This window comes from Mustela nigripes, chromosome 8, assembly GCF_022355385.1.
Source record: "Mustela nigripes isolate SB6536 chromosome 8, MUSNIG.SB6536, whole genome shotgun sequence".
In the NCBI taxonomy this organism is placed as follows: Eukaryota; Metazoa; Chordata; class Mammalia; order Carnivora; family Mustelidae; genus Mustela; species Mustela nigripes.
The window spans coordinates 71,215,518-71,239,819 of record NC_081564.1 but is presented as its reverse complement, the minus strand read 5'-3'; the positions used below and the strand labels follow the sequence as shown (position 1 = coordinate 71,239,819).

Sequence of the window (24,302 nt, the reverse complement as noted above, 5' to 3'; positions counted from 1 at the left end):
GTTCTTTCTAGTTCTCTACAACATGTACACTATCCTGCCCAAACTCCCTCCTGGCCCCTGCCACACCATTCATTCAATAATTACGGAGTGCTTTCCGTGTACTAGGCACTGCAGTAGGCTCTGGTGTACTCAAAAGCATTAATAGGACATACACTGCTTTGGTATTTTTTTAAAAACGTATTAAATGGTACAGAGTACTTCAAAGAGATCTGAGTTGGCAGCAGAATTTCTTATTTGGAAGTTTCCTAATGGGCTGAATTTCTTGAGACATTCCATATTTCACAGAAAAAAACGATTCTTTGCTATGTCATAGCAATGATTTGGCTAGTCTATTTGTTTCTACACACAGGTGTATGTATCTTCCCCTCTCCCCCATTTATGGGAAATGTAGTAACCATGATATTCTTTTTATTGAAAAGCAATATAAAATAACTTTAGAAATAAGAGGATAATTTTACATTATTTCTTGTTATGAGTATTTTTACGCTTTGTGCCAGAATTTACTTCCCATAACTACACTTGCTTTTATCTAGAACATTGTATATTGGATTCTACATTATTGAATATCTATTAGTGTTTAATTTAGAGGAGCTTAATAAACTGCTAAATCTGAGAACAATGGCCTTTCCTTTGCTTTCTAGACCTTTTTTCTGAACATGCTTATTTATGTACAATGGGGAAATCTGATGCTGCTCTCTTCCAGTCTGCTAACAGCTCTTTTTGTACCTCTTCTGGTAATTCATAAAAAACTTCAGGATCAATGTCAGAAGGAAAGGTAATTTTCTCATCACTAGAATCTTGCTCTTTATTTTCTGTAAGTCTTTCATGATGAGAGACTGTTACTACTGATTCCTTATGGCTATCTGTAGTGCGGTTTTTGGAGAATAGTTGCTCACTCTGCAAATTTGGAAATGAATGGAAAATAGATACAGTAGGGTTTGTATTTGAAAAATGAAATCCTTGGGATTCTTTAGGTCCTTGACTCATTCGTTCATCTTTTAATCTACTGTCTATATAATGTGAATAATCCTTTTGGCTACATGGAGAAGAAGAACTACTGCTATTTAAACCTGATGTTCCTGGTTCACAGGGAGATACAGGTATCTGTTTACTACTGGATAAATGATCTGTAGGATTTAAGGGACTACTTTGCATTTGTTTGGTAGAAAAGAAAGATAATACTCCTCTAGAGGCATGTAATGGACAACTTAAGCTTCCTTTGCCTTGAACTTTTTCTCCAGATTTTCCAGAAAGGATTTCTTCTTGAATATCTACTGGAAGCTGTTTAAAGACTTCTTGGTCAATACCTTCAGGAAGTGAGCAGAGTGGGGATTCATCACTGTCTTTTTCTTTGGAAAAATTAGGATCTAGTGGAGCCTCCCCAGTTCTTGTACTTTCAATTCTTCCTGATGGTAGAAAATTCCAATTTGTTTCTTTGTCTTTGGAAAAATCCTCCATATGACTATCTTTCATTTTCTAGAACACAAGAATAACAGAGTAATTAAGATATCTGATATCTTTGAAATATTCATGCCACCGAAGAGTACTATAGCCATTTTCTGACTAACATGTTTCTAATCTACTCAGTAATTTCATTCCTTTTGGCCAGTTCCAAACTACTAGAGAAAATAAATCTAGCAAAATTAGTCACACTATTGTGTGCATCTCTATTCACTATTCTAGGGAGAGGTTTCCTTCCTAGATAGCATTGAGCCAGAAGATAGTTATTTGTTTGGAAACTTGGAAAGCACCTTAACAAAATTCACAATTCTGTAAATAAAGGAAAGATAGCCTAGAAACGTAAACGATTCGCCTATGAGTATCTAAAAAAATATATATGCATAGATCATCAAGGGCTGGTTTTCTCAAAATCCCTATTCTGAAGTGTAACAATTAACAGACAAAAAAAAATATTTCTATGGTAAAATCCAACATCAATATGAAGCTATAACACTCTTTATATTTACATAAAATAAAAATTTAAAGGTACTTTCAGTTCTAATTTTCATAATTTTTTTACGTAAATTTTTCACTTAAAATTTCCCTCTGGTTTTAAGCACCAGGAAAATGTATACACAATCAAATATAACTCAGGAAACATCAACACAACAGTAACTGAAGAAAAAGTAAAAGGAAAAGAGATTTGGGACACTATATTTACTGTATGCCAGACCTGTACAAGGTACTTTTGCTTATATTTACCTCACTAATACCACTATAAATTAAGGCAAAAATTAGAGGCAAAAAATAAATTCCTTTTTAAATTTCAGTTAATAAAGGGAATAAAAAGGGCCACAAGAAAAAGTACTTTGAAAAGGGTACTGATTCACTACTTCTGTAACAGTATTCTGTTCTCATTTTAAACTGAAATGTAAATGAAAATACTACTGAAATTATACTGATCAAACATTAAAACAAAATAATAAAAATACTGTAATTAAGAGTTAATTGTAGGCAAGCACAATTTTGTAAAATATGATTACTTTTTAAAGCATCCCATATTTACTAGGCATTTGCTAAATGGCCATGTATGTAAGGTTTTATTTTAGTCACTGGAAAATATGACTGGCCTCTGTTTCTCTACTGCCACACTCTTAATTTCTACAGTTGTAGAATGAGTAGTCATACTACATCAATCTTGCTATCAAAATTCAGTGTAATTTCAAAGCCAAGAAAAGTTAAATACTTTAACAAAAACATTGGGGGAATGCTGGTAGCTTACGTATAAATTAGTAGACAAAAATTTTATTTCCAGTATCTAGAAATATTTTCATACTTATTAGCTAATCATATTCTTGTTGCTAAAACATGTTTTAACACTTCCAAAACAAGGAAACTCCATAACAGTTTTCTCTTTTATCCAGTGATTCTTTTGTTTTCTTTTCAGATCACAGTACAGTACACTTACGGCTAGCAACCATAATATGAGAGGTCCTATACACAAGGAAGGCATTCAAATAATATCATCCAAAAGAATCTCTAAATTGTATCAATGGAACACAAACTTAGATTTGTAATTTAACCACACAAATTCAACAAGAGTGTACTTACAAAACTGCGCTTGCCAGACCGTGAAGTTGTTGATAACGATGGTGTTAAATAATAATCAATAGTCCCTTTCTTAGCAGTATTTAATACTTTAAGGTTGCAGAGGCACACACTTAGAAGGGTAAGATGAAATGGCATCTTCACATTCACCATATTTCGAAAAAGTTTCATAAGTATATCAACCATTGGGGTCATCACATCGCAATTTCCTAAACAAAAATGTTCGAGAAGACTATAAGCACATTATATCATAATTTATATTAAAAGCTTTATCTAATTCATACTGCTTAGATTAAGAAGTAAAAATCCTAAACGGATATCACTGGGACAGCCTGACATTACATACCACCCTGGGATTATCTCAACACTAATGCTAAATGCCAAATGAGTTAAAGTTTTCAAATGATTTGAAATATGGGACTTCTGGTTATGGAAGTAAGCGTTCCCCATAAAACTATAATAAAACTGGACAAAACTGAGGATCTGAAAGTGGGCCCAAAGCAAATAAACTGAGAAGCACCGATTTATAAAAGCTAGTAGAGGGGTCCTGGGTGGCTCAGTTGGGTAACTATCTGCCTTCTGCTCAGGGCATGATCCCAGAGACCTGAGAGTGAGTCCTACCTTGGGCTCCTTACTCAGTGGGGAGCCTGTTTCTCCTTCAGCCTGCTGCTCCCCCTGTTTGTGCTGTCTCCACCCCCCCCCCGACACATAAATAAATAAAAATCTAAAAATAAAATAAAATAAATAAAAGCTAGTAGAACTTAGATAAGAAAGGAGGAAACTGCAGCCTTACTGCCTGGGGTTGTTTGTATCTTCCTCTAGCAGTAGTCCTGCCACGGTGAGGCTGGCTATGAGGGCCAGTAGCTTTGCTGTCAGAAAGGACAGATTTGATTTGAGGCAGAGGGCAAAAGCCCATTCCCAGCAGTATTTCCAGTAAAGTGAATAAACTTTAGGAAACAACAGGGGAAATCGCACAGCTCTCTCTAGACTGAGGTTGCAATTGTGGCTGGAGTGAGTGAAAAATCAGTGGACGAGCCATAAATTTAACCAGGGGATGTAGAAATGAGAGAACCACAGAGGGACTGGATAAGCTCTCCTCACAACCCCAGCTGACTGGGAGACTGCATGCACGGGGAGGGGAGCGGAGAAAGGGCCCAAGTTCTCTACACATCACTGGCGGAAATGCCAACAAGCATTCATGGAAGATGCAAGAAGGCTACAGAAAATAAAAGCCAAGGCAGAGTTGAAAATGGCCTAAACTTTGAAAGCACTCTCCAACCCATGCACTTATCCATTTACAGAAGGCATAAGTCTTTCAGGCTCTTGCATCTGACCAAAAGCTTTGACCAGTTATTGGCTAACCACTAAACTATGTGGACATAGAGGTAACCTAGGAAGCCAAAATAAAAAATTTAAAATTAAGAAAGGAAAGCTAAGTAAAGAAATCAGAGGCCACACATCACAGGGGAGGTAGATTCTGCAGCATAAGTTCAAAGAAGTTAGAAAAGGAAAAGGGGAAAAAAAAAAAAGCCCACAAGAAGAAAACACATCATGGTCAAATTGATAAAAAGACAAAGAGACAAATGACTCATCACATAAAGGAGAATAACAATACAAACAACACAACTATCATTATAGTGCAGTACAACTCAGCTCCAAATTCACCCATCAGTACCTGCTCTGTGATAAAATTTTTCACATTGAATATGACATTACACCTTGTCATTAGAGAAGACTGGAAGACCAGGAAGAGAAACCACCTTTCTCTTCCTGGTTCCAGGAACCTGGTTCCACTAATTTCCAATGTACGGTCATTTAATTTTTCTTTCTCCCATTACATGGTTTATTTGTAGTACATATGTGTGGGGACACCTAATAGTGCTTTCCATCACACACATGTGGAACACTCAGTCCCTCGGCAACCTCAAACCCCAGCCTGAGCTTAGTGACTATGTACCATGGCACTACCAACTCAAATGCCATACATACCATGGCAATGCCCCCACTCATTCTGCACACCTACCTAATGACTTGCCTCTATCTCAGAGGGTTGTTTCCTCCAGGTCTTCCTATGCAGGCACCATACTTTCCGCCTTTGTACTAGCTGACTACAGATGCCTTCACCACAACCACCCACCAGCCTCAGCTTGCCTGCATTCTAAAGGGCTATTAACAAAAATCCTCCTAACACAAACAATGCATGCTCCAAATGATTCACTGCCTTACTAATGAGCAAGTTCCCAACATCCCAACTCCTTCTGTGTGCCCACCAACCAGCCTCAACTCATCCACAGATCAGAGGATGGTTTTCTCTTTGTCTAATAACTATGGATCATCTCTGAGCCAGGTAATTCAAAGGATTTCTCCACCATCAAATGTTCTATAACCATACCTTCTCCTTAAGCGGTAGAGGGACTCTCTTTTCTAAGTTTGTCCTTCTTCAGGTACTTTTCCACAGCCCTTGAATACCTCTAAAGAGTCTTCCTTATACCTTTATAGTCACTTCCCTAATACAGTTTAATAATTCTGTGAAACTTTCTCTATTCAAATTTTTGCGTGGTTATCCTCTCCCGATTAGAAGAAAATTGATAAAACTATTAAGAGCTGACTCCTCATCAAAAAAATAATGGACCCCCCCATCCAAAAAATGGAAACTTGAAGATAACAGAATCATACATTAAAACTATGGAAAGAGAAACAGTCAAGAATTCTATACACAGACAAATTGCCACTCAAAAATGTTATCCTGGTGGAGTCTTCCAAAAATTTTAGTTAGTTAGAATGGTTTATAGTGATGCTCAACTTTTCTTTTCAAACATAAATGATGCATTTTCTAGGATAGACAATATTCTAGGTAATAAAATTACTTTCAATAAATCTAGACAGGCCAAAATTACTCAAAATATGTTCTATGATCAACATGAAATTAAAGCAGAGATCAACAACAGATTAAAATTTGGGAAGTCATCAATATTTGGAAATTAAACAACAAATTTCTAAATAAGCTTAGGGGTCAAAGAAGAAATCACCAGGGATATTAGAAACAATTTTGACCTTAATGAAAAGGAAATATAACAATTGTTACAGAATGCAGTTAAAGCACTAAAAGGAAATGTAAAACTTAAACTTGGATTATTAGAAAATCAGGTAAGTATAAAACAAATAATATAAGCTTCCATCTTAAGAAACCAGAGGGAAGAAGGCAAATTAAACTAACACAAGCAGAAAGGCAAAACAGGGCAGAAATAAGTTAAATACAAAGTAGAAAAACAACAGAGAAATCAATGTCACAAAAGTTGGATCTTAGAAGAAGATCAATTAAACCTTTGAGTGAGGTCTCACTCAGATAAACCTCTACTAGAATGATAAAGAAAAAAGGAGAATACATGCAACAGCAAAATCAGGAATGAAAGAGGAGACATCACTATATATCCTACAAAAATTAGACAGATAATACGGGAATAATGACAACTTCATGCCAACAAACTAGACAACTTAAATGAAATGGATACATTCCTAGAAGATAAAAGTTACCAAAACTGACTCAAAATAAATAGAAAGTCTGAATAAACTTACAATAAATTTAAAAAAAAATCAATTTCCCATTTCAAAAATCTTTCCACAAAAGCCCAGGAGCCTGAACAGCCAAAACAATTTCAAAATAGAACAAAGCTGAAGAATTTACACTATTTAATTTCAAAACTAATAACAAAGTATCAGATAGGGTGGAACTGGTATAACGATAACCACATAAATCAATGAAATAAGAAAATCAAGAAATAAACTTCTTTAGAGTTAATTAGTTTTTGACAAAGGTGCCACGACAATTCACGAAAGAATAATCTGTTTAACAAATTCTGTTCAAACAACTGGATATCCACATACAAAAGAATGAACAAGCCTCTTATATTATACCATACTCAAAAATTACTCAAAGTAGGTCTAAGTGTAAAGCTTAAAACTATAAATTTCCAAAAGAAAACACAGGAGGAAATATCTGTAACCTCTGGGCTAGGTAAATAATTTTTAGATAGGGCGCCAAAAGCATTATCCATAAAAGAGAAAAATGAAATACCACTACAATGCAATACGACTACAAGGTCACATGAATGACTATAATAAAGTAAACTGACAATACTAAGTGTGAGGGAGAATGTGAAAGCCTGGAACCCTCATACATTCTTGGTAAGAATGGAAATTGTATACCAACTTTGGGAAAAAGTATTGCAGTTTTCTTAAAGTTCAACTTACCATATAACCCAGCAATTCCACTCTTGGTAATCTGTTCAAGATAAACAAAAACGTATATCTGCCCAATGACTTGCATGCAAATACTCATAGCACTGTTTTTCATAAGAGGCAAGAAATGGTAACAACTTAAGTGTCCATAAAGAAGTTATTCTGTGCCATATAACACATTATCGTAATTTTATCTTCTCTGAACTTGGGAAACCCTGTTAACCGCATTTTTATTTTTATTATCTATTTAAAAACAACAAAAGCTTTCCTGTAAAAATTCCTGATAGTGGGGCGCCTGGGTGGCTCAGTGGGTTAAAGTCTCTGCCTTTGGCTCAGGTCATGATCTCAGAGTCCTGGGATCGAACCCCACATTGGGCTCTCTGATGAGCAGGAGCCTGCTTCCTCCTCTCTCTCTGCCTGCCTCTCTGCCTACTTGTAATCTCTGTCTGTCGGGTAAATAAATAAAATCTTAAAAAAAAATTAAAAAAAAAAAGTCCTGATAGAACGAAGGTATTGAATAGTTCCTAACTCCCTATGAAGACTCTCCATCTTTGGATCATAATTCCAATACACAGCTTGTTTTTTTAGGAGCTCAACCTGCAATTAAATTATTAGAAAATTAGCCCATACCTGTCCCTAACTTCTGAATTACATGCGATGGAATAGGGCACTGACGACTCTCACGGCTACAGTGATTCTCAGATGAATACCGACGGATTGTTAATCTGATTGTATGTGGCTTCCTTCCGTCTTGGCATACTCTAAAAGGAAGGAGCAAGCAGAAACAAGGAATTAGAAAAGTATTACCTAAAGATTTTTTTTAATCTCTAGAGGTATCAGATTTAGTAATTGAAAGAATTATAAATATGGTTGATACCTAGGCAGTAAGCAATAAAAGTTTCTGAAGAGCCCAAACAAATTTCACCACATCTATGCACCAAAGCTATAAAATCTTAAGTGTAAAGCTCTCAGGACTCATTCAGAATGGAGTGCAATCAGGAAAAGAAGAGAAATAAGATACAACTGAAACAAACCATTTTATAATCCAAAATCACACAAAACTAAAAACAACTTATTAAAATCAGCAGGAAATTAAGAAACTTAAACTAGTGGGCAAATACATTCACACAAACACAATTATTTTTTGCCAGTAACTTCGATGGTATTCCACCTCAGTCACCGTAATCAGGGGCCATGGTGTAGAAAGGGAGTAGAAAGCAGAGGTAAGGATACATGGTTCAGAGTTGGTAATTTACAGGTTTAGAGCACCTAGCCTCATCTCTGAGTTGATGCTTCAAATAAGAGAGCCCATAAAATTGTTGTGGTTTCTCAACATGCAGAACTCTTTTCGATGGCCAGGCATTTCACAGTAGTCTCACATTTAGCTGAAGCAGAGCAGATGACCCAGTTTCAGAAGCACACTCACAGGCCCGGCCTGCCTTGTATCACTGGGGCTGGGTCATTCAGCAGCCCCAGCTGCATGCAGCAAACGATGAGCTGCACAGCTCGACTCAAGGCATGAGAACCAGATAGCATGGGGGACCGAAGCTGTAGGAAATTTTACCTCACCAGTTTACTGAGATTTAGAGTCATCTAGAAATCTTTTTCTCAGGCATAGTTAGCTGTCCTACCCTCATTTACAGAAGCATAGCTACTCAAAACTGCTTGACCCCTGCCTGACACTTTGAGAAATCGAAGAGATGGGAGGAAAAGAGATAATATTCTTCTAGGAACGCTGAGAAATAAATATATGATAGTAAAGGAGCATCAGAAAACTAAACATCTTGTTTCGTTTATGCTGTGCTATTCATACACTCATAATCCCTGCGAATTTACAGACCAGTGCCCTGCACTCACCACACTGTGACTGCTCACACAGAGCCCCACTGAGCTATTCTTTTGTCTGAGTCCATTTTCTTTCACATGGTCTGAGGCAAAGGAGATAATGAGGGTTCTTCTGCTTTCTCCGTCACTGGTGCTCTTATAGGTGTCGAGATGCTAGGGACCCATAAAACCCTCTTAAGTAACTACAGGCACCGTAAGAGCCACAGTATAACCACAGTGTTACTAAAATCAAGACTAACGGAAACAAATGAATTAAATTAGTTAAGGGCGCCTGTTACTATCTTTGCAATGGTTTATAATGTAGAGAAATTCAAAGATAAATGATCTCCCTTTACACTGTTCAGTCTCCAGTTAATGTATAAAGTTCCAAGATAGAATATCAACTGTATTTTCCATATACTTTATACAGAATATATAGAATGATATGGCAAAATGGAAAATCACCTGTTCAAAAGACTGGCAAGTAGTTCTTCAATCTTATTTTTAGCTTCAACTTCAGATGAACATTTTTTAAATGAATCTTCTTCACTAAAGGACTACCAGAGAAGCACAAATAGGGATTATTGTAAACCTAAATAAGCATATCCATTTATGTGGATGCATGCCAAATATTCAGGACATTCTTTTTTATTTTAAGATTCTATTTATTTATTTGAGAGAGCAAGCGTGAGCAGGGAGGGGCATTGGGAGAAGCAGACTTCCCAGTGAGCAGGGAGCCCAACATGGGGCTCCACCCTGGGACCCTGGGATCATGACGTGAGTTGAAGGCACTGTGCCACCCAGGCGCTCCTCTTTTTTTTTATTATTATTACTTATTTTTACTAACATATATATTCGGTACATTCTTTACTAACTTCCCTCTCATGCTTAATTTAGTTCACTTTTATAATAACTCTTTTTATCTCCAAGTTACTGTACTCCACTAGAAAGTCAAGAAAATTATAAAGCTCTAGTACCAACTCCAAGCTTTATTCTACAATTACAATGAGGCTCTTAACCTCCTAGCACTTAAGATTGAGTTTAACCTTGGACAAGTTACTTAACCTTTCTAAAGAACAGTATCCTCATCTTTAAAAAAAGAAAGGGAGAGAGGAAAAAGGGTATGAACAAATAATAATACTATCTACCTTGAAGCTTTGTTATGAATATTAAATGGACTAAGGTACATAAAACACTTAGTAAAGTGCCTATGACATAGGAAAAAAAATTAATCAGTGTTAACTAGGTGATTATACTGTCTCCATTTCCTAAATCATTAGACTAATCAGAAAATAAGATTTCTTAAAAATGAAAATATTTTGCCAAATGTATGTAATATAGGTTATTAAAATTAAGTGATATTTAATCAAGGTAGCCAACTTGAGACAGAAATACTAATTCTTAGATTAAATTTAAAAATATTTACTAATCTAGGGGCGGCTGGGTGGCTCAGTCAGTTAAGCATCCAACTCTTGACTTTAGCTCAGGTCTTGATTTCAGGGTCATGAGTTCAAGCTCCAGCAGGGAGCCTACTTAAAAAAATTTTACTAACTTAATAAATTAACCTTCTCATAGGAAAGAAATCATATACTAACCCAGTAAGCAAATTAGAATAGTAAGAACATAGTACTAAAACCAGAAATCTTTATTTCAAGTGTGACAAACAGTATTCAATTAAAATAAGTATCATTATCTTATACCTGAGGCGGTCCTGAGGGCGTCACAGGAGAAGTATCCTCTCCAAAACTGAGCTTCTGGATACGCTGAGCAACTGAAATTCCTAACTCCTTTTCTAGTATTTTGGGTGAAAAGGTTTGAAGATCATGCACACTACTGATACCCAGCGCTTCAAGACGTTTGGCAGTTTTATAGCCAATACCTAGACAAAAAGAAATATGGTATTAGAGTAGTTTTTCTCCTTAAAATAAAGCTACTACAGTATATACCAAACACATCTTTAAATTCCATAATGAATATTTTGCTAGGATTAAATTTTACTGAAAATTAGGCTGTCCTCCTTCTGCTCAGGGCCTCTTAAATGAACCACTTCGAAAACCTCACAAACCTAGTACAACATAATGAATATGGAGACAACCAAGAAGTGCTGTCTTGATAGAATGAAATGTTTACCACCTGTTACATAACACTTTGGAAGTATTCAAGAATTACCACCTGTTACATAATACTTTGGAAGTATTCAAGAATAATAGTTACGATTCATGCAAAGAGACTGTCATTATAGCAACAAAATTAGCATGTGCTAATCAGCTGACCTGATTCCTACACATAATATCACACATTTATCCACAAGTCTTATCTGCAGTATTTACTATCCCAAATAGAAGAGCCAGAAAGTGAAGAAAAAAAATCTACCCATTAGCAAAACTACCAAATTCTTGCGCTAAAACTCAGTTAGTTATACTTTATCACCTTACCTGGGATGCTGAGGGAATTCAGTACCCCCTTATTGTTCTCATTTAAAAAAAAAAAAAAAAAGAATTCTATAGTATTTTGATATCCCTGCACAGTAAAAGAAGTAAATCAAAGGCAATGGATGTGGAGGAGAAATTTTTTTTTTTAAGATTTATTTATTTATTTATTTGAGACGGAGAGAAAGAACACAAGCAGGAAAGGCAGAAGGAGGGAGGATGAGAATCTCAAGAAGACTCCGTGCTGAGCACGGAGCCCCACGCGGGGCTCGATCTCATGACCCTAAGATCATGACCTGAGCTGAAAATCAAGGGCCGGAGGCTTAACTGAGCCACCCCAGGGAGGGCAATTATTAAAGTAGTGTGTCAGTTATTTTCATAGTGGAAATAAAAGAGAGGTGCCATAACCCTAACCCTAAGAGAAAACCTGTAAAGAAAGAAAGAAATACAAGAGCTCAAAAAGTAAAGCCAAATAGTAATGTTATATGATCAGTAGACAGTCCTCAATTTATTACAACCTGACAGTGACTGTCTTCAGAATAGAGACTCAAGAGTCATCCAGAAAACTTCTATACTTATATTGTATTAATGAAGACAAGGCAGTGTACAAAACATTTTGTAATCACACAAACATGGGTTAAAAATAAGAAGTTACGGACGCCTGGGTGGCTCAGTGGGTTAAGCTGCTGCCTTCAGCTCAGGTCATAAACTCAGGGTCCTGGGATCAAGTCCCACATCAGGCTTTCTGCTCAGCGAGGAGCCTGCTTCCCTCCCTCTCTCTCTGCCTTCTTGTGATCTGTCAAATAAATAAATAAAATCTTAAAAAATAAATAGTTATGACATCTAAAGGTTCAGCTGACTTAGAAATTCACTTCTACAGAATTCTAATATCTTATTCCCCAGCAATGCCATAGAAATGAAGCTTAACATATCCCTTATTAATAGTTTATAAAACCATATTTGATCTTCAAAGACAAAAGTTTGTCCCATGACCTGAATTAGTCACTACTCCCCTCAAGAAAACTTGTTTCCTCATCTTTAAAATAAGAACTTGGCCTAACTGCTTTGGAAGGTCCCTTGTAGCTCTAATATTTTCTATATAACCCCAAAGTAGAGTTAGTAAAAAGGCCAATGCCCATCTCTGGATGCAGTGTGCGGTGTAAGAATATGAAGCAGGGACTGGAAATAAAAGGACGTGATTCCAGGTTATAACTTTCATGATCATATTCAAACTATACAGAAAGTAAGTGAAACTAGAAAAGTACTTTCATGATGTGGATGGAACTAGAGGGTATTACACCGAGCAAATAAGTCAATCAGAGAAAGACAATTATCATATGATCTCCCTGATATGAGGAATTTGAGAAGCAACATGGGGGTTTGGGGGGTAGGGAGGGGAAAAATGAAACAAGATGGGATCGGGAGGGAGACAAACCATAAGATATGCTTGATCTCACAAAACAAACTAAGGGTTGCTGGGGGGAGAGGGGTAGGGAGAAGGTGGCTGGGTGATGGACACTGGGGAAGGTATGTGCTATGGTGAGTGCTGTGGAGTGTGTAAACCTGGGGATTCACAGACCTGTACCCCTGGGGCTAATAATACATTATATGTTAATAAAAAATAAAAAACTATATAAAAAAAGAAAAGTACTTTCATAGATTTCCTAATCCAGATTCCCTCTAGAGAACGCATCAGGGTTTGGAGTTTTCTCCAAGAGCTAAGTATTCAGACTCTAAGAATTAATAACTTGTATCTCTAATTTTTAAAATTAAATGCAAGAAAAGTAATGTGTATTTTTTTTAATTTTTTTTTTTTTTTATTTGACAGAGAGGGATCACAAGTAGGCAGAGGGACAGACAGAGAGAGAGGGGAAAGTGGGCTTCCCACCTAGCAGAGAGCCCGATGCGGGGCTCGATCCCAGGATGCTGAGATCCTGACCTGAGCCGAAGGCAGAGGCTTAACCCACTGAGCCACCCAGGCGCCCCTGTGTATTTTTTAATATAAATGTCTTACCAGGCATTTCCTTTACATGGCTCAAACTCTGAATAAGAACTTGAGAACTCTGAGGTAATAACACTGTTTGCTGATTTGGTTTAAAAACACCAGAAACTAATTTTGCTAGTAGCTTATTAGAAGCCACGCCAGCACAGCCAGTGAGACCCAGTTGGTTATACATGGCTTCCCGCATCTCTGCTGCAATCTGAGATCCAACAAGCAGTCTGATGTGCATGATGTCATGCAGGTTTATACCTATAAGAACAGCCAATATCATCAGAAGTCACCAAAAAAAATGTTTCTTTTTTACAAATGAGTTTTAAAAAACCCAACCGTCCCCCCAACCCCACCACCATACCGTCACCCACTTAACTCATCTCTCTCGTTCTTTATGGGAATCCTGTAAAGTAAAGAACTTCCTCAAGTGAATTCCAAGTGCCTGTGATAGTGACTGCATCCTGGGAGTGCTTAATGACTAACAGATTATGAAAACTGAGCTCATAAAAAAATTTCCTACTGATATTAGTAAAACTTTTACTAATGTTTAACTGTAAGCAAGCATAAAAGTAGAAGTATTACACTAATAAGAGAGCTAACATTACAGCTTTAAAGATTTGAGTCTAAATTTATACATACTAGCTGATTGTGCTATTGAAAACAATTCCAAATCTGTACATAGTTTAAGGCATCTTTTATGAAAAGTGTAGGGAAAATATACAGAAACATATTTTCTTAGTGGTGAAAATGGTGTTAGAATTATAGGAGACTGTCCTTATCCTCAGGAGTATTTACAGATGAAGATGTCTGAAGATGAAGTGTCATGCAATTTACTTTTAAATGGCTGATCAATCAACCAATCAATCAATAAAGAGGGAGCAAGATAAAGTAAATGTAGGAAAAAACAATGGGTGTATCCACAAGGAAGGGAATAAAAAGTGTTCTCACTCTACTACTCAATCAAATTTCTCTGGGTTTGAGAAAAAGAATTTTTTTAAAGATTTTATTTATTTATTTGACAGAGAGAGAAATCACAAGGAGGCAGAGAGGCAGGCAGAGAGAGGTGAGGGGAAGCAGGCTCCCCACTGAGCAGAGAGCCGAAGGGGCTCAGTCCCAGGACCCTGAGATCATGACCTGAGCCGAAGGCAGAAGCCCAACCCACTGAGCCACACAGACACCCCTGAAAAATTTTTTTAACAGAATCTTGTGAGGAAGGATTCATAAAGAATCAGAATATTTTCTTTTTAGGATAAAAAACCTAGCTCTCTGTAATATGTTCTAACAAATGCTGAATTTACTTTGAAAATTATAAAGAAACATACTTAGAAACTTCTTCTATTCAGTCCTTATAAGTGACAAAAGAGCAGGTTCAGAAGACACATGAAAAGCTTCCTGTCCTCTTCTAGAAGAGAACTGTAGCTCTACCTGTTTTCTTCTTTAGTATCAGGATGGCAGAGAACTAGACTGAAGACCGATGACCAGCTCTCAAAAAAAGGGCAATAAGAGGACACATATGCTGAGACCTAGGCCAGGAGGGTCAGGGCAAGTCTTATACAAAAGCAGAGTAGCATGTCTTCCATGTGATATGATACGGAAGTCACCAACAGAGTTACAAGATGTTTTAAAATGTAACAGATATTCACTGGGGCTTACTGAAGCTTATTTCCAAAGGCAAATATCTCTGGAAATACCATCAGTCATTTATACTTAAATATGTGAAGGAGATGGCCTATTTTGTTTTCTTGCTAAGAGTTGGCAAAGATAATCAAACTGACTGGATATCAGCTTGCAAAAGATGGCAGGTAGGCCTGGAAAGCTTCCACAGGGTAAGTCAGGAACTGGGAAAGCAACATGAATGTTTGATGCCTGGGGGGAACAGATGGGAACAAGCAAAAGAGGCAACAAAACACAAATTTAGTTTACCTCAAAATTTTGCTTAAAGACAGTTTCAGGAGAAGCAAAAATTATTATGAAAAGTGTATCATTAAGGAAACCCTTGTAACTGAAGGACGACTTAAGGAGGTAGGGCTCTTAAAAATGGTAACACACAAACTGTGTCAGAGAAATGAAAAGTGCATGAATCACTGAGCTACACATGTCGTCAAAATCTTACTTTCTCCCTACTTAATATGGAATTCCAACATCTAATTTTACTCATTTGAGACAGATCACTGATATAAGGCTATCCCTCCAATAAAAGCCATAATAATTTCAGAAAGATAGTTGACTCATTGAACTTACTGAACTCAGTGAACATTAAGATATAAGTATTTTGAGTTACTAAATAGAGTTAGAATCCACTTACACTGATTATTATATACATGACCCGACACAGTCAGTGCTGAAAGTTCATCACTTTGAAGCTGCTGCAGTCTCTTCTCGACCATTTCTGTTAGATCCACAAAATTTTCATCAAATCCGAGTCTCTCAACAACTGGACTAAATTCTTCCAACAACTCTAAATTGAATAATATTGGTACACAGATGTTAACTAAAGTCATAACTAAAATGGATTTAACTATTCTATGCTTAAAATATGTCAAATATGCTAAAAGTTTAACATATATTCACACTTCCACAATATCTTAAATAAAGTCTTCCATTAGCTGGATTTTTTTCCTATACCACATTTTGAGTAAAGGCAATATTTTGCAACAAAATAAGTCCAAAATGACTTTCCGTGGACAGGTGCTTATGCCAGTACATTTAGCTCAATCTCCTACACCTACAATTTCTATACCTGTAGTATATTAACTATCAATGCTTGTAGTTCATTATGATCTTGAAACAGTGGTTCCAAAGAATACAGTCAGCCTAGGAAAGCAGAGACAAGTAATAACATACTCTAGCTGTATTTTCCACAAGTCTTAAAAAGACAAAACCAATAAATGTAAAACTTCAAGGGGCGTCTGGGCAGCTCAGTGGATTAAGCGTGCGTCTCGGGTTCTGGTCATGACCTCAGGGTTCTGGGATCCAGCGTCACACTCCACGTTCAAAAGGGTGTCTAGTCTGCCTCTTCCCCTGCCCTTCCCCTAACTAGTGTATGTGCACACAGTCTCTTTCAAATAAATAAAACTTCCAATTATTACTGAATCACAAAGAAAAGTCAGTTTGACCTAGAAATTAACCTCTAAGAACTCACCTCATGGATATCTTCATAAAAATATGCCAAAATTTCTATATGAAAATGTCTACTGAAGCATATATTTGGAAGAGCAAAAACTTGGTAACAGCCAAATAAATCCATCACTGTCAGGAAACCATGTAACTTATCATCCAACATAAGACACGTTTTGAATGAAAAGGAGTGCTTTAATAATTATGTAGGGATAGGAGGCATAAAGCAGGACACACTGCTTTCATATCACTAAAGGATTGGTTAAATGCGTATGGAATCAAATACAATGTAGTACTATGCAGTCATTAAAAAGAATGAGGAAGAGCTATACGAAGGATATGAAAGATCACTAGGAGGCACAACTGTATGTACAACCTCTTCTGTGTAAAGATGAACTTCTTTCAAGATGAATGAACAAGAAAAAGAAAAGATTAACTTCTTCATATTGAGACACATCCAATTTTGCATGGATGCACAAGTCATATTTTCGGAATAGAGTCTTATCCTTGCTTGGCTATCCCTTCTTTCCCCTTCTCCCATTTCACCATTGCCATGTTCTCTCCAGAAGTTAATTAATGTTAAAAACCTAGTATACATCCTTTCATGTTTCCCTTCCTGTTTACATACAGACATATATGTATGTGTAAAGGGAAGGGTTTGGGCCATTGTTCTACACATAAGGAACAATATGACATGTTTTTGCATCTTGCCTTTTACTCAACAAGGCATACATATCTCCGAGTCAAACTGCATAACACCAATGTATTCTTTTTAATTGCTATTTAATTTTCCATCATAGAGAAGTCATAATTTAGCCATTCTCATCCTGATGAGCATTTGTTTTTATTCCATATTTTTACCAATTATGAACCATGCTACAAGAAATATTTTTGTGGGACGCCTGGGTGGCTCAGTTGGTTAAGCAGCTGCCTTCGGCTCAGGTCATGATCCCAGCGTCCTGGGATCAAGTCCCACATCGGGCTCCTTGCCCCGCAGGGAGCCTGCCTCTCCCTCTGACTCTGCCTGCCACTCTGCCTGTGCTCTCCCTCTCTCTCTGACAAATAAATAAATAAAATCTTCAAAAAAAAAAAAAAAAGAAATATTTTTGTGCATCTGTTCTCATGACTTTATTTCTATTGAATAAATTCCCAGCAGTAGTATCACAGGGTTAAATAGTATCTCTAATTTCAAAAAATGTTTCTATATTACTTTTTGTAAATGTATAATATTTTGTTTCTACTTTCACATTATTTTTTGAAGTATGATGGACATAAAATAATACCTCGCTAATTCAAATTTCCTTAGCTACTAATGAATTTGAGTATTCTTTTTCCACATAATTGTGGACATTGGGTTTATTCTTTTTGTCAACTGCCTATTCATACCTTTCATCCATTTTTCTTTTTTTTTTTTAAGATTTTATTTATTTGACAGAAATCACAAGTAGGCAGACAGACAGGCAGAGAAAGAGGGAAGCAGGCTCCCTGCTGAGCAGAGAACCTAATGCCGAGAGTCAATCCGAGGACCCTGAGATCATGACCTGAACTGAAGGCAGCGGTTTAACCCACTGAGCCACACAGGCACCCTCATCCATTTTTCATAAGTATCTTTTTCTTATAAACTTGTAAGGGCTTTGGATATTATAGTTAACACTTTCACCTGAAAACTGCTATAATTTATAAAAGAACAAGCAAAAACAGAAAAGATAAACAGTTGATTCTTACACATTTTTAAATTATATATATATATACTTGCAATATACCAGTACAAATGTGTTTTCATTTTTCCTATAATTTACTAAAACTCGATTCAAACCCAAACCTTAATAGGGAAGAGTTTATCTATACTATCATATTCAGTGTGTGTATAAACTGCTGACAGTTCTTAACAAATCTAGTTTTAATTATGTTAATCAAACATTACAGAAGCCTAACTATTAGTGCATCTATTAGTGCACCAGAGCACAGATATTTCCTAATTCATTTAAATTTGTTAAACTTAAAATAAAAAATGTTTTTTTTACGTATCTTTTCTATATCTTTCCATTTTCTTGCTTCCAAATTTTGTTTTACATTTTTTCTCACATTTATATAAATACCAGTCACAAGAGACTTCAAATATCTTCCAATTGTACGTTTTTTGGTCAAAATTACTCATATAAAGTCATCTTCTTACATAAAATGTTTTTAAAAGCAGGCAAGACCCAAAATAAAAGTTATTAGCAAAAAGAAAGTGATTTATGGCATTTTACTAATTAAAAGATTCATGTAGTGAATGAGCATCCTATATACAAATTAATGCTCAACATACCTGTAACCTTATATGACATCTCTCTGTAGCGAGTCAAGTCTTCTCCATTAACTAATACCAGTTGTGGACATTTTTCTTTTGCATCTCTGACATTCATAAGTTTCTTAACTCCAAGTTTCCTAGCTTCATAGTTGCAGGTAACCACCAAATATTTCTGCTGAACACCTATAAAAAGCAAATATAACTTTAAACTGTAATGCAATCTATTTTGATTAAGAATAAAATGCTCTATTTATTTAAAAAGGATAGCCTCCACTCATCAAGGTTCTATGAAGTAAAATTTAACAAAAATTATCATTAATCAGTATACTCTCTGGAGTTTTCAGGAAAAAAAAATACAAATAAAATCCGTCTAGGACTTTTTTTTTCAGACAATACAAACCAGATTAATTTCTATTAAATTAACTTTCTATATAAAGCCTAGGCCATGTTTTACCAGAAAAATAAAGTAGATGAAAATAACTCAGTATAATTAATTACTGGTTTTTGCTAGAAAAACTTTCCAATGAATATAAAGCAATGTTCTGTTACAATTGCTAAACTATAATCATTAAAGATCTCCCCCCAATAAATGTTGTAATTATTGAACTGTTCTTCATAGTAATTTGCAGAAAATATTAGACAGCGAGCCATCATTAATGGGCCCCCTCCTTATCAATAATGATTAAATTATGATCATCTACAGATTATAAAAACTCTAGTTTACTAGTGGTAGCTTACAGAAGTTGACCACTTGTTTATCACTGTAAAAGTAATGTTCATCTAACATATGTAAAATACAAACATGTAGTAGAAAAAAAAAAGGTCATGTCCATTTCACCAATGTAAGACATATGTTTCTAAAATGTTGATATTATAAACAGGGAAAAGAAACATTATTTCACATAAAGATTTATCAGTGAACTATATAAAAAAATAGGATTGGTAACTTCTTCAACTAAAAAACCAGTCTTTTAACACAGAATTAAATTATATGGACTCACCACTATGTCACCAGCCCAAGTTAAATCACACATTTGTTGAGCATAACTCAAAGACTACTTTTGCTTTCTCCCAGAAACTTTCAACATCACATTTCTCACTTCCAGATAATCATTTTTTCCTGTGTCTTAATTACACAATACTTTTTTGTTGAGCATTATCTACATAGCATCTTGTGTTAAACTGCTACTAATTACAAATGGCTTTAGGAGAAAACTTACATCCTCTAATCCTAAGTCCTTGACATCCCTGGGAAAGTTTAAAGATCCTAGACTGATACTGGCATACCAAAAGCTAGTCTTCCCTTTACTCTTCTTTAGTAAATCAACTAGGCTGTGTTGAACTGGGATTTATCAAAACCAAACGACACACAGAGGTTAGCAGCAGGTGAACCAGAATTGCTCTTTACGCTTATACTAAAAGATAAATTCTTACTACATGCATAAAAGAAATCTTTGGAAATCTAAATGATTTTTCCAATTTAAGATACACATGTAATAGAAATAAGCCAACATATTATAAGTAAATCTTTTTTTTTTTTTTAAGATTATTTATTTATTTGACAGAGAAAGATCACAAGTAGGCAGAGAGGCAGGCAGAGAGAGAGAGAGGGAAGCAGGCTCCCCGATGAGCAGAGAGCCCGATGCGGGCCTCGATCCCAGGACACTGAGATCATGACCTGAGCCGAAGGCAGCGGCTTAACCCACTGAGCCACCCAGAGAAACTAAAGTTTCTCTTTGCCTTTTATTTTAAAAGATTCTTGCATTTTTATGGAAAACTTAGACTCTATAGCCCTTAAGTATTTAGGGGCCTTTTCAAAATCCAACTTTTTTGTCATGTTACATAATCCAAGAGTTAATTTCAAAACTGGAGAGGATAAATGAAAATGTCCGTTAGAATGTGATGGCTTTTTTTGAGATAAGAGATTATAAAATTTCAACCACTGAGAACAAGACTAAAAGTTCATAATGGTCTTTCTGTTCACATGTTCAGTTGGCTATACTATTTGTATAAAATTCACCATTTATTATTATTATTATTTTTAAAGATTTTATTTATTTATTTGACAGAGAGAGATTACACGTAGGCAGAGAGAGAGAGGAGGAAGCAGGCTCCCTGCTGAGCAGAGAGCCCGATGCGGGACTCGATCCTAGGACCCTGAGATCATGACCCGAGCCGAAGGCAGCGGCTTAACCCACTGAGCCACCCAGGCGCCCCCAAATTCACCATTTATTAAATAAGGTTTGTAAGTTTTATACCTTGTAGTGAAGCAAAGTTTACTGTCTATAAAGGACCTTAGGAATTGCTTCCAAAATCTTTAATATGGTTAGTCAATCAGAATATAATCAACATAAATGAATGAATAATACTCTAATACAAAATGAAAATTATTATTAATGTCCAAAATTACCTAAAGGTTTGTCCTTCAATTCCGGATTTGAAATCATTTCTACTTGTGCGTAAAAGCAATCCAGATCCACATGGACTATGACTCTGGATGAAGAACTTCCTTCTGACACCACTTGATCATGAACCAATGCACAATATGCAAAAACAAAACACAAAAAACAAAACAAAACAAAAACAGAAAAATATATTCAGGCTGCTTATCATCTCTGAGCAATTGGCAGTTCCTTAAAACATGGTAACTGAGAAAGAAGAATGCAGAATGGTTTTAAGTTTTATCCTGGATTCATGTATCAAAGCATCTAAAAATTATAGACTTGAGAGAAACTCCATCTACAGTAGTGTCTTCAGTCCTGTTTACTATTTCTTTGTGCACTCCATTTTTCTCAGGCTAGAAATAACTCTGAGGCAAAAAATCTTGATCAATAATAGAAGGAAGAGGTAATCCTATCACTTGCAAGTTTCTAACAACATTCAGAATAAATCATAAGGGGAAGAAAAGTTTAAACACTGATTTCGACCAACTAAAAATTATTCTAAGTGGCATGCTCTTAAATTAAAAAAAAAAAAAAAAAGAATCATAAATACAAAAGGGCAGAAGCCAGACCTATGGGTTCCAATGGACTATATTTTGTGCCCATATGATAGCAGGATTATCTATTTCAGTGCTGAATCCCAAATACCTGGAAGAGTGCCTGGTATGGAACAGACTACCAATAAATACTCACTAAATTAAAAGAAGGAATAAATATTTCTCGAATTTTAAAAAGTAGCTCATGTCATGGGGTGGGGAAGGGATGGGGGATAAGAGAGGAGATTCCAGGGCGCCTGGGTGGCTCAGTGGGTTAAAGTCGCTGCCTTCCGCTCAGGTCATGATCTCAGGGTCCTGGGATCGAGTCCCACATTGGGCTCTCTGCTCAGCAGGGAGCCTGCTTCCCTCTCTCTTTCTCTCTGTCTGCCTCTCCATCTACTTGTGATTTCTCTCTGTCAAATAAATAAATCAAATCTTAAAAAAAAAAGAGAGAGAGAGAGGAGATTCCAGCTTTTACCCAGTTAAAAACAAGGCAGGCTAAGTGCAATGTGGAATTCTGGTCTGAATATGGCACAAAAACTTTAATGGAAAAAACTGGTACGTTTGCACTTTAGTCAAGAGCATTATGCCAGTGTTCACTTCTCAGTTTTGACTAAAGTACTACAGTCACAGAAGACATTAACATTAGGGAAAGGCACTTCTGCAACTCCTTTAAGTTCAGCATTATTCCTAAATTTAAAAGTTCAAAGGGGAAGGGGAGGCCGGGAATTAGAGCCTTGGCCCCAGGCCCTGCGGTTGGGCAGTACAAGGTAGAGCCCAGAGGCTGGAAGTGGGTCACGGGGAGACGGCCACTGCAGATGTGCCCCGTCTTCGGTCCCCAGCCCAGCCTGAGCCCCAGCCTCTGCCAAGGGCGCGACGAGGTTCTCTACTTCTGCAACGTTACACCTTCCCGGCGCCCCTTAGGCCTTCACCGGGCGGTTTGGGGGGGGGGGCGGTTCACAAGTGCATCCTCGACTATCATAACTGACACGCCCACCCTAGTCCTATTAGGCGAAGCCATCCTTTCGCGATCTTGACCGTAAAACACCAGGTAGCGGAGAACAGCTCTTTCCATCAAGCCGGGAAAACGAAAGGACCAGAGCGAGGCGGGGACCGTCGCACCCCAACGGCCGCCGCCGCCTCTGGCCTCCGCCCGCCCCGCCCTTCTTATTTACACCAAGTGAGGCCGCGGGGCTCCTCAGGCCCGGGCGCACCGGGCGAGCCGCCTGCCTCCCCCGCCTCCGCCCGCTCCATGGCCTGAGCCGCGTCCTCTTCCTCGTCTCGGCCGGCTTCCTCCTCGGGCTCCACCCCCAGCTGCTCCATCCCGCCGCGGCCAACCGCAGCGCAGCTTCCGGCCGCTTCCGCCCGGTCTCCAGGGAAACCGCGAGCCGACCGCCCCCAGCCGCTTAGGCTTTCACGCCTGCGCAGTGCAGGCCGACCGAGCAGTTGCCCGAACGGATGCGCGTGCTGGGAATCGTGTTGTGCCACGTGCTGAGGTTCCATCTCGCCCAGTCGAGGCCGGAAGTGACGGATTGCAGTCCCAAACAGCAGTTTTTGTTTTGTTTTGTTTTGTTTTTGTTTTTGTTTTAGATCTTTGGAGTTAGTCCCATACCACAAATTTTAACTTTTTAGCTTTGCAAAAAGGCCAGTCTGCTCTCCAGGTAACTGTTAGCACAGTTGGTAACCCTTAGACACTGAACCGTTTGTGGTGATAGAGAGTGGGAGAAAGGGAAGGAATTTACGGTCAGAGCAAGGCGGCCACATAAACTAATATAATTAGCAAGTATGTTAAAGTTTGTTGCATTTTGTTTGTTGTTTCATTCAAAGACACTGTGGCAAATTAGACCCCTGAATTCTTTACCATGTCAATAGGGTTGTGATATATGCGTTTTGGAATCAGATGCAATTTCCAACGCAGACTCCAACTTTCTAACTGTGTGACTTTGGGCAACTTGCCTAACTGCTCTGAGCTTCAGTTTGAACACTGTAAAAAAAATAAATAAATAAAAAAATAAAGTTGTTTTCAGTGTCTTGAGGTTGAATGAACAACTGAAAACTAACATATACCTTAGTATTCCCATGTATGTAAAACACCTGCCATGTAGAAGGTGCTCAATAAATGTTAATTCTCTTTGCCTTCTGTTAAAATACTTGTGTGCTTGTGTGTGTGTGCTCCAATAGAGGAAATTTGGACGTTTCTCTGTGTATCTTTGTATTTATACACATTCACACACATATTTTGCTTTTTTACAGGATTCTCTTCTTACAAGTAAGATCTGAGAACCTTGACAAACCCTTTAAAGGACATGCTGATGCATCCTTAAGAAGGAGTAACCTGTAATACTGGGGCTCAGTTTGGAGACCAAGTCTTCCTCTTTGGGT

General features: G+C 37.2%; 1 protein-coding gene across 3 annotated transcripts; it reads right to left on the bottom strand.

Moving 5' to 3' along the window:
* Positions 1-391: 391 nt before the first annotated feature.
* Positions 392-23,325, bottom strand: POLI (DNA polymerase iota). 3 transcript variants are annotated; one of them, XM_059409696.1, is made up of 10 exons: positions 23,135-23,325; positions 21,354-21,464; positions 18,962-19,126; positions 15,839-15,991; positions 13,555-13,791; positions 10,812-10,990; positions 9,577-9,668; positions 7,918-8,048; positions 3,052-3,257; positions 392-1,476 (listed from the first exon to the last, which is right to left on the bottom strand). In XM_059409696.1, exons 1-10 carry the CDS (start codon positions 23,241-23,243, stop codon positions 661-663), a joined length of 2,199 nt encoding a protein of 732 aa, XP_059265679.1. In that variant the 5' UTR covers positions 23,244-23,325; the 3' UTR covers positions 392-660. The 3 variants fall into 3 exon arrangements, with proteins under 3 accessions (XP_059265679.1, XP_059265678.1, XP_059265680.1); XM_059409695.1 differs by having other exon boundaries at positions 23,096-23,324; XM_059409697.1 differs by having other exon boundaries at positions 22,918-23,189.
* Between the last annotated feature and the right edge of the window lie 977 nt (positions 23,326-24,302).